The 11,444-nt window shown below is 48.4% G+C and overlaps 1 protein-coding gene across 1 annotated transcript in view; it reads right to left on the reverse strand.

Annotated features, from left to right (window-relative positions):
• Window positions 1-4,481: 4,481 nt before the first annotated feature.
• The window catches only part of LOC123749005 (uncharacterized), a 38,655-nt gene continuing 31,692 nt past the window's right edge, over window positions 4,482-11,444 (reverse strand). The window contains exons 4-5 of the mRNA XM_069322137.1: window positions 6,098-8,382; window positions 4,482-4,497 (exon numbers count right to left, since the gene is read on the reverse strand). Of these exons, the coding sequence (XP_069178238.1) occupies window positions 4,482-4,497; window positions 6,098-8,382 (2,301 nt within the window). The remainder of the gene's footprint in view (window positions 4,498-6,097; window positions 8,383-11,444) is intronic.

An 11,444-nucleotide genomic window follows, 5' to 3' on the forward strand; every position in this document is an offset into this window, starting at 1 on the left:
CCCGCTCCTGTGCCAGATAAGTCCACTACGGGCTCACCATAACCCGTGCTACTTGCCTCGCTCCTGTGCCAGGTAAGTCCACTACGGGCTCACCATAACCCGTGCTACTTGCCCCGCTCCTGTGCCAGATAAGTCCACTACGGGCTCACCATAACCCGTGCTACTTGCCTCGCTCCTGTGCCAGGTAAGTCCACTACGGGCTCACCATAGCCCGTGCTACTTGGAACTTTTGTTCCGAGGAGCTGAATCTACAACAACAACAACAACATTCTGTTCAAAATATTGTGCGTTACTGGCTGTGGGTTATAGAATATGTCAGGGATTAGCTGATTAATTCTGGACAGCTGGAGATTAAACCAATCTCCAGGGTTATATTAATTCACAGAACCGCGAGCCTCTGCGAGAATGCTTTCCTCTTCCTGGACATTGCTGTTTGTTGCGTTAAATACACTAATTTTCTAATAGGTTGTTGTCCCATAGTGTGCACTGACACACTATGGGACAGTGTACAGAAGGCAGACTCCTTACACAGTTTCAAATATAGGTATTATAGATCAATATGATCAGGCACTTATACACCAGTTGATTGATGGTTGAGAGGCGGGACCAAAGAGCTGAAGCTCAACCCCTGCAAGCACAACTAGGTGAGTTCTGTTGGGACAAAGTAATCTGCAATCATTCAACATTGTCTTGAGACAGTTGGAAGGAAGCCACCACTAACGACGCTGGAATACAATTGTCACGAAGCATTATAATTGTAATAATTGTAAATTATTTACAATTATCACCGACGATGATAGTTAATGATCTCCACAATATTTAAGCCTAATCACTCCTAATAACACGTTTTACATACAAATACGTAATACCTTAAACTCCAAAGCTGATGGGGGGGGGCGGGGGGGGGTTGCGGGGGGGATTGCGGGGGGGGGGGGGGGGCGCGGGGGGGGGGAATGGGGGGTGACTCAAAATCAAGATAGGTTTTTTCAGGGAATTATATCTTGATTTTCACCCTCACCGGATCAGGAGCTTTGCATTGCTATCGTGTCCACTCTCTCGCACGAGGCTATTATGATAGGTTTTACGACAGGTCAAAGGTCACATATTTATACACTGCCAAGGGCCATCATGCTTTGTCTACATATGAGGGCAGCCATTCGAGGATTACTCACACAGGTTGAAATAATTAACATCTGCCAAATCCCAACGCACAAAACAGGTTACTTAACTTAGGTCAAAGGTCAAGAGTAATCACGGAAACTAGTACGTCCTATGCGTTAATAGACTGGCCAGGAGCCTTGAACAAAGGTCACGGGGGTCGTTCCAGGTAGAGACAGTGAGGTATATCTGCTAATCTATAATGAGTCAATGGGGGGTATTGCCCAGCTGCTGGAAGAAGGCTAATGTGGTGCCAATCTACAAGAAATGAGGTAGAGAAGAAACACTTAACTACAGACCAGTGTCACTCACAAGCATTCCTGGCAAAGTACTTGAAAGAATTATAAAGTTAAGACTAGTTGCACACTTAGAAAGAATTGGGTTTGTAAGTAAACAACAACATGACTTTTGAGAAGGGAAATCATGCTTGGCGAACCTCTTGGAGTTTATTGATAAGGTAACTAATATACGGCAAGGCAGAGAAGGCTGGGCAGATTGTATATTTCTGGACTGCCAAAAAGCCTTTGATACAGTACCACACAGAAGGCTACTATACAAACTTGTGAGACAGGCGGCAATGCAATAACATGGGTAAGGAATTACCTAACGGACAGGTGTCAGAGAGTGACAGTGAGGGGCGAGGAGTTGGATTGGCATAGAGTAACAAGCGGGGTGCCTCAAGGCTCGGTCCTGGGTCCCATACTATTCCTCGTTATGTAAACGACTTGACTGCAGGAGTTGAATGTTATACGTCAATGTTTGCAGAGTATGCAAAACTAATTAGAAGGATTGAGGCAGATGAGGAGTGTAAGATTCTCCAGGATGACTTGAACAGGCTGCTGAGCTGATCCGAGAAATGGCTGCTAGAGTTCAACACCAGCAAGTGTAAGGTGATGGAAAGTTGATCAAGAGACCGAAACATGATGAAGGGAAACTACCTCCCTATAACGACTCGAGAAAAGGATCTGGGAGTGGACATAACACCGAACCTAACTTCAGAGGCTCATATAAATAGAATAACGTCAGCCGCATACTCTACGCTGGGAAAAGTCAGAACATCCTTCAAAAACCTGAATAAGGATATTTTAAGATTGCTGTAAGCCCCTGACAGAGGTCCCCTGTGGAAACAGGGGCCTGACAGCTGACTGGACAGCGCTTCGGATTCGAAATCCTGAGGTTCCGGGTTGCATCCCCGGTGAAGGCGGAAACAAATGGGCAGCGTTTCTTTCACCCTGATGCCCCTGTTACCTAGCAGTAAATCGGTACCTGGGAGTTAGACAGCTGCTACGGACTGCTTCCTGGGGTTGTGTAACAAAAAGGAGGCCTGGTCGAGGACCGGGCCGCGGGGACGCTAAGCCCCGAAATCATCTCAAGATAACCCAACCACTTGGGCTGGACGGTAGATCGACGGTCTCCCTTCATGCAGGTCGGCGTTCAATCCCCGACTGTCCAAGTAGTTGGGCACCATTCCTTTCCCCCCGTCCCATCCCAAATCTTTTTCCTAATTCCTTTCAAGTGCTATATAGTCTATTGGCTTGGCACTTTCTCCTGATAGTTCCCTTATCTTAGATCACTGTATGGCTTGGCACTTTCTTCTGATAGTTCCCTTCTCTTAGATCACTGTATACCTCTGTATATCTTCTCTTAGATAACTGTATAGATCACTTAGATCACTCATATACGCCTATATGAGTCTTAGAGTATGTCGCCATCTTGGAACACCCAGCTAAAAAAAAAAACACATAAGGAAGCTCGAAAAAAAGTGGAGACCTTTGGAACGAGACCCGTCCCAGAGTTGTGAGGAATGAGGTACGAAGACAGACTAAAATGCTAAACCTGACGACGTTAGAAAGGAGGAGGGAGAGAGGGGGGACATGATACAGACGTATAAAATACTTAGAGGGATTGACTGGGTGGAAACAGAGGAATTGTTTACAATGAATATCAACAGAACAAGGAGGCTCGGATGGACGCTTAAGACTCACATGTGACAAAGAGATGTTAGAAAGTTTTCCTTTAGCGTGAGGGGTAGTGAGTAAATGGAATGACCTAAAGGAGCAGGTTGTAGAGGTTATCTTAAGGTTATCTTGAGATGATTTCGGGGCTTTTTAGTGTCCCCGCGGCCCGGTCCTCGACCAGGCCTCCACCCCCAGGAAGCACCCCCAGGAAGCAGCCCGTGACAGCTGACTAACACCCAGGTACATATTTTACTGCTAGGTAACAGGGGCATAGGGTGAAAGAAACTCTGTCCAATGTTTCTCACCGGCGCCTGGGATCGAACCCAGGACCACAGGATCACAAGTCCAGCGTGCTGTCCGCTCGGCCGACCGGCTCCCACAGGCTAACTCCATTCATAAATTTAAAAGCAGGTATGATAGGGAAATAGGCCAGGAGTCATTGCATTAGGCAACCAATGGTTAGAAAAGCTGGGTCCAAGAGCTGGAGCTCGATCCTGCTGGCACAAATAGGTGAGTACACATACACACACAGACAGGTCTGGTAGCTAAGTGGGTCTGGTAGCCGAGTGGACAGCACGTGGGGCTCGTAATCCTGTGGCCCGTGTTCGATTCCCGGCGTCGGCAGAGAAAAATGGGCATAGTTTCTTTCACCCTGTTACCTAGCAGTAAATAGGTACCTGGGAGTTAGTCAGCTGTTACGGGCTGCTTCCTGGGGTGTGTGTGTGTGTGGGTAGGGGTGGGGGGGGGGGAATTAGTAGTTAGTAACAGTTGAGAGGCGGGCCGAAAGAGCAGAGCTCAACCCCTGCAAGCACAACTAGGTGAATACACACACACACAACATTCCAACCTCGTCTGAACACGGCTCAAACAGGCGCCTCAATTGCAAAAAATGGCAAACTCATTATTTGTAGCAACCAGTAATTTGTTCTGGCTACAACCAAGTAATTTGTTCTGGCTACAACCACGGCGAGGTTTGGACGCGATTTACTGTGTGTGTGTGTGTGTGTGTGTGTGTGTGTGTGTGTGTGTGTGTGTGTGTGTGTGTGTGTGTGTGTGTGTGTGTGTGTGTGTGTGTGTGTGTGTGTGTGCGCTTCACATCACCCTTCCCTCCCCCTCCCATTCGTCTTTCAATTTCCCCTTCCCTCCCTCCAACAAGGTCGACAACCTTGTATTTGTGTATGCAAATATCGCCCATCCAATATCCAGATCAAAGACAACGGAGGAATCGCCCAAGATAACATAAACATTTCAACACTGTTCTAGGACTCATGAGTGAGTTTATCGTCTAGTTACACTCCAAGTGCATCCCTCAGGTTTAAAAAAAAAATACCCATTAGACCATTAGAAACCTGTATAAAATACCCATTAACTCATCATAAACCTGTGTAAAAATACCCGTTAACCCATTAGAAACCTGTGTAAAAATACCCATTAAGCCATTAGAAACCTATGTAAAATACCCATTAACTCATCATAAACCTGTGTAAAAATACCCGTTAACCCATTAGAAACCTGTGTAAAAATAATCATTAACCCATTAGAAACTTGTGTAAAAATACCCATTAAGTCATTGAAACCTGTGTAAAACACCCATTAGAACCCTGTGTACAAATACCCATTAGAAACCTGTGTAAAAATACCCATTAGAAACCTGTGTAAAAATACCCATTAGAAACCTGTGCAAAAATACCCATTAACCCATTAGAAACCTGCGTAAAAATACAACGAAAAGTTTTTTTTATCTCTATTGCATTTATGGTCAAAAAAGAAAACATTCGAAATTCCTTGAAAACATTGTATTGACTGATTTAAAATAAAGGTTTACACACTCAAAGAGCAACAACAGGAAAGGAAACTTTTATTATTTTTCAAGACGCAAGGGAACAAAGTTTGAAAAGTTCGCATGAACTAAATTTCAGCGCATCTTAACTCGCCAAAAGAGAGAGACGTAATTTTGGTTGAAAATTCACAATCAGGGACGTAATTTTGATTGTAAATTCACAATCAGGGACGTTATTTTGGTTGTAAATTCACAATCAGGGACGTAACTTTAATTGTAAATTCACAATCAGGGACGTAATTTTGGGTGTAAATTCACAATCTGGGACGTAATTTTGGTTGTAAATTCACAATCAGGGACGTAATTTTGGGTGTAAATTCACAATCAGGGACGTAACTTTGATTGGACATTCACAATCAGGGACGTAATTTTGGTTGTAAATTCACAATCAGGGACGTAATTTTGGTTGTAAATTCACAATCAGGGACGTAATTTTGGGTGTAAATTCACAATCAGGGACGTAATTTTGGTTGTAAATTCACAATCAGGGACGTAATTTTGGGTGTAAATTCACAATCAGGGACGTAATTTTGGTTGTAAATTCACAATCAGGGACGCAATTTTGGTTGTAAATTCACAATCAGGGACGTAATTTTGGGTGTAAATTCACAATCAGGGACGTAATTTTGGGTGTAAATTCACAATCAGGGACGTAACTTTGATTGGACATTCACAATCAGGGACGTAATTTTGGTTGTAAATTCCCAATCAGGGACGTAATTTTGATAGTAAATTCGCAGTCAGGGACGTAACTTTGGTTGCAAAATATAGTAGAGGATAGACAGGAGACTGAAGGAGGGAATTATTATATTTCCAAACGCCAGCGTTAGTTTAACAAAGATATAAGTCTCATATGACAAACCTATGAAAATAATTAACGATGCTAATGAAAAGATTAACAACGGAGAAGAAATGTTTTAAGAAGGCCTAGAGATACAGCAGAAATGGTTACCTGACTTCAACCCAGGCAAGTGTAAGGTAATACAAATGGGAAAGAAGAGGGGAGAAGTACCCAAGAACAGGGCAAGGAGAACATGGGGAAGGAGAACCGAAGAACAATTCAAAGGGGACAGGAGAGAACATATACATCCCTTCAACCACCTCCCATGTAATGCATCTCATCTCCACCACCACCACATACATCATTTTCTCCCTACCTCCACCTCCAGGTGGGCTGGGAGGTCGGTAGGTGCCTCCAGGTGGGCTGGGACGTCGGTAGGTGCCTCTAGGTGGGCTGGGAGGTCGGTAGGTGCCTCCAGGTGGGTTGGGAGGTCGGTAGGTGCCTCCAGGTGGGCTGGGAGGTCGGTAGGTGCCTCCAGGTGGGCTGGGAGGTCGGTAGGTGCCTCCAGGTGGTCTGGGAGGTCGGTAGGTGCCTCTAGGTGGGCTGGGAGGTCGGTAGGTGCCTCCAGGTGGGTTGGGAGGTCGGTAGGTGCCTCTAGGTGGGCTGGGAGGTCGGTAGGTGCCTCCAGGTGGGCTGGGAGGTCGGTAGGTGCCTCCAGGTGGGCTGGGACGTCGGTAGGTGCCTCTAGGTGGGCTGGGAGGTCGGTAGGTGCCTCCAGGTGGGCTGGGACGTCGGTAGGTGCCTCCAGGTGGGCTGTGAGGTCGGTAGGTGCCTCCAGGTGGGCTGGGAGGTCGGTAGGTGCCTCCAGGTGGGCTGGGACGTCGGTAGGTGCCTCCAGGTGGGCTGGGACGTCGGTAGGTGCCTCCAGGTGGTCTGGGAGGTCGGTAGGTGCCTCCAGGTGGGCTGGGAGGTCGGTAGGTGCCTCTAGGTGGGCTGGGAGGTCGGTAGGTGCCTCCAGGTGGGCTGGGAGGTCGGTAGGTGCCTCCAGGTGGTCTGGGAGGTCGGTAGGTGTCTCCAGGTGGGAGGTCGGTAGGTGTCTCCAGGTGGGCTGGGAGGTCGGTAGGTGCCTCCAGGTGGTCTGGGAGGTCGGTAGGTGCCTCCAGGTGGTCTGGGAGGTCGGTAGGTGCCTCCAGGTGGGCTGGGAGGTCGGTAGGTGTCTCCAGGTGGGCTGGGAGGTCGGTAGGTGCCTCCAGGTGGTCCGGGAGGTCGGTAGGTGTCTCCAGGTGGGCTGGGAGGTCGGTAGGTGCCTCCAGGTGGTCCGGGAGGTCGGTAGGTGCCTCCAGGTGGGCTGGGAGGTCGGTAGGTGCCTCCAGGTGGTCCGGGAGGTCGGTAGGTGTCTCCAGGTGGTCCGGGAGGTCGGTAGGTGCCTCCAGGTGGTCTGGGAGGTCGGTAGGTGCCTCCAGGTGGTCCGGGAGGTCAGTAGGTGTCTCCAGGTGGGCTGGGAGGTCGGTAGGTGCCTCCAGGTGGTCTGGGAGGTCGGTAGGTGCCTCCAGGTGGTCCGGGAGGTCGGTAGGTGCCTCCAGGTGGTCTGGGAGGTCGGTAGGTGCCTCCAGGTGATCCGGGAGGTCGGTAGGTGTCTCCAGGTGGGCTGGGAGGTCGGTAGGTGCCTCCAGGTGGGCTGGGAGGTCGGTAGGTGCCTCCAGGTGGTCTGGGAGGTCGGTAGGTGCCTCCAGGTGGGCTGGGACGTCGGTAGGTGCCTCCAGGTGGGCTGGGACGTCGGTAGGTGCCTCCAGGTGGGCTGGGAGGTCGGTAGGTGCCTCCAGGTGGTCTGGGAGGTCGGTAGGTGTCTCCAGGTGGGCTGGGAGGTCGGTAGGTGCCTCCAGGTGGGCTGGGAGGTCGGTAGGTGCCTCCAGGTGGGCTGGGAGGTCGGTAGGTGCCTCCAGGTGGGCTGGGAGGTCGGTAGGTGCCTCCAGGTGGTCTGGGAGGTCGGTAGGTGCCTCCAGGTGGGCTGGGAGGTCGGTAGGTGCCTCCAGGTGGTCTGGGAGGTCGGTAGGTGTCTCCAGGTGGGCTGGGAGGTCGGTAGGTGCCTCCAGGTGGGTTGGGAGGTCGGTAGGTGTCTCCAGGTGGGTTGGGAGGTCGGTAGGTGTCTCCAGGTGGGAGGTCGGTAGGTGTCTCCAGGTGGGCTGGGAGGTCGGTAGGTGCCTCCAGGTGGGTTGGGAGGTCGGTAGGTGTCTCCAGGTGGGTTGGGAGGTCGGTAGGTGTCTCCAGGTGGGAGGTCGGTAGGTGTCTCCAGGTGGGCTGGGAGGTCGGTAGGTGCCTCCAGGTGGGTTGGGAGGTCGGTAGGTGCCTCTAGGTGGGCTGGGAGGCCAGTAAAGAGATACGTTCAGGTTCTCTTTGAGACCTCTATACAATAGCCAGTATCTCATTACTTTGAGGAGAAAGACGAGAGATATTTGCGAGTTCTCTGCCGAGTGTTTCCTAACGAAAGGGTTCATTACCCCTCTCGAAGCCTTTGTACAGGACTCCGTTATCGACCCGTCCGTGTACTTCACAGGAATATCTTGACTGCGTAGAATGCTGCAACGATCACTCTGTAATGCTGCGTAGAATGCTGAAACGATCACTCTGTAATGCTGCGTAGAATGCTGCAACGATCACTCTGTAATGCTGCGTAGAATGCTGCAACGATCACTCTGTAATGAACCGAGGTCGACACCTTAGGCAAGCTCACACACGCACGCAAACACACATGACACTAGAACACAAGAGTAAGGGGAGACATGATCACTACCTGCAAAATTCTCAGAGGAATTGACAGGGGTAGATAAAGATAAACTGTTTAACACGGGTGGTACGCGAACAAGGGAAAACAGGTGGAAACTGGGTACTCAAATGAGCCACAGAGACGTTAGAAAGAACTTTTTCAGTGTCAGAGAAGTTAACAGATGGAATGCATTAGGCAGTGATGTGGTGGAGGCTGACTCCATACACAGTTTCAAATGTAGATATGATAGAGCCCAGTAGGCTCAGGAATCTGTACACCAGTTGATTGACAGCTGAGAGGCGGGACCAAAGAGCCAGAGCTCAACCCCCGCAAGCACAATTAGGAGAGTAAACACACACACACACACACACACACACACACACACACACACACACAGAAAGATACCAGAATGCCAGGAATGAATATGTCAGGATGAGAAGAGAGGCAGAAAGACAATACGAAAATGACATCGCAAGCAAGGCAAAGACTCAGCCTAAATTGTTGCATAGCCACATTAGGAGAAAAACAACAGTAAAGGAACAGGTTATGAGATTAAGGATAGGGGCGGAAGGATTCACGACAAATGACAAGGAAGTGTGTGAGGAATTGAATAAGAAATTCCAGGAGGTCTTCACCTTAGAACAAGGAGAAATTCCAGAGGTAAGTGAGGGAATAGCTAACCAGGAACCACTGGAAGAGTTTGAGATTACCAGTGGGGAAGTAAGGAAGTGTTTACTAGAGTTGGACGTGACGAAGGCTATAGGCCCAGATGGAATCTCCCCTTGGGTTCTAAAGGAAGGAGCAAGAGAACTGAGCCTACCACTCTCCATAGTGTATAACAAATCACTGGCAACAGGGGAACTGCCAGATATTTGGAAAGCAGCTAACGTAGTCCCGATATACAAGAAAGGGGATAGACAGGAGGCACTGAACTACAGGCCAGTGTCCCTAACCTGCATACCATGCAAGCTGATGGAGAAGATTGTGCGAAAAAAACTAGTGGAGCATCTGGAGCGAAGGAACTTTGTAACACAGCATCAACATGGGTTCAGGGATGGCAGGTCCTGCCTCACAGGGTTACTTGAATTCTAAGACCAGGCAACAAAAATAAGGCAAGAAAGAGAAGGGTGGGCAGACTGCATATTTTTGGATTGTCAGAAAGCCTTTGATACAGTGCCACACAAGAGGCTAGTGCGAAAGTTGGAGATGCAGGCTGGAGTGAGAGGGAAGGTACTCCGGTGGATAGAGGAATACCTAAGCAACAGGAGACAACGAGTCTGTGTGAGGGGTGAGGTCTCAGATTGGCGAGACGTCACAAGTGGAGTCCCGCAGGGGTCAGTCCTTGGACCTATACTGTTTCTGGTATATGTAAATGATCTCCCAGAGGGTATAGATTCGTTCCTCTCAATGTTTGCCGACGATGCAAAAATTATGAGGAGGATTGAAACAGAGGATGATAGTAGGAGGCTACAAGATGACCTGGATAGACTGAGTGAATGGTCCAACAAATGGCTGTTGAAGTTCAACCCGAGTAAATGCAAAGTAATGAAACTAGGCAGTGGAAACAGGAGGCCAGGCACAGGATACAGAATAGGAGATGAAGTACTTAATGAAACAGACAGAGAGAAAGATCTAGGAGTTGATATAACACCAAACCTGTCTCCTGAAGCCCACATAAAGAGAATAACGTCTGCGGCATATGCGAGGCTGGCTAACATCAGAACGGCGTTCAGGAACCTGTGTAAGGAATCATTCAGAATCTTGTACACCACATATGTAAGACCAATCCTGGAGTATGCGGCCCCAGCATGGAGCCCGTACCTTGTCAAGCACAAGACGAAGCTGGAAAAAGTCCAAAGGTATGCTACTAGACTAGTCCCAGAACTAAGAGGCATGAGTTATGAGGAAAGGCTGCGGGAAATGCACCTCACGACACTGGAAGACAGAAGAGTAAGGGGGGACATGATCACAACCTACAAAATCCTCAGGGGAATCGACCGGGTAAACAAGGATGAACTATTCAACACTGGTGGGACGCGAACAAGGGGACACAGGTGGAAGCTGAGTACCCAAATGAGCCACAGAGACGTTAGAAAGAACTTTTTCAGTGTCAGAGTAGTTAGTAAATGGAATGCATTAGGAAGTGATGTGGTGGAGGCTGACTCCATACACAGTTTCAAATGTAGATATGATAGAGCCCAATAGGCTCAGGAATCTGTACACCAGTTGATTGACGGTTGAGAGGCGGGACCAAAGAGCCAGAGCTCAACCCCCGCAAGCACAATTAGGTGAGTACACAGGCAGCTCTCGCCACTAATAACGTCGACGCTTCAGAAAGGCAACAAAGGCTAGTAGAGCCCCGTTATTCGTCGACTTTCTCTTTCAGGAGCACGTAGATGTCCCTGAGCCGCGTCTGCTGGAGGCGGCTAATCCCTGGTTCGTGCCGGAGACAGGTAGACAGGGCCGCTTGCACCCTCCTGCTCCAGGTAGACTACTTAAACATATTAACTTTAACATAAAACATAATCAACATTAATAATAATTGAATGCAAACGTGTAATTACTAATATTAATTTTGTTTCCCAATATTTTGTTCGTGGATAGGGATAATTTTTGTCCTTTATTACACGTATAATGGTGTGGAAATGTTGTTATGAACACATATATGCCTATTACGGTCAATGTATAATAGATAGCATTTTTGGGAAACTTTTTCAGACATCAGTGGATAATGTTTTACTAAATGACGAAGAAAAATTGTTTTGATTTTTTTAGAACATTTTACAAGTCCAGCCGATGCCAGAAACGCCAGGAGGTTGACAGGGTTGGTTATGGCACAGTGCTAATTGCTTGGTGGTATCCATGACTTTACCGTGTTGGACCTCCAGCATTCTAATTTACAGATATTTGTTTAAACTTATAGCATTTTCCATTTTGTATAAT

The sequence above is a fragment of the Procambarus clarkii genome, chromosome 10 (assembly GCF_040958095.1).
Source record: "Procambarus clarkii isolate CNS0578487 chromosome 10, FALCON_Pclarkii_2.0, whole genome shotgun sequence".
In the NCBI taxonomy this organism is placed as follows: Eukaryota; Metazoa; Arthropoda; class Malacostraca; order Decapoda; family Cambaridae; genus Procambarus; species Procambarus clarkii.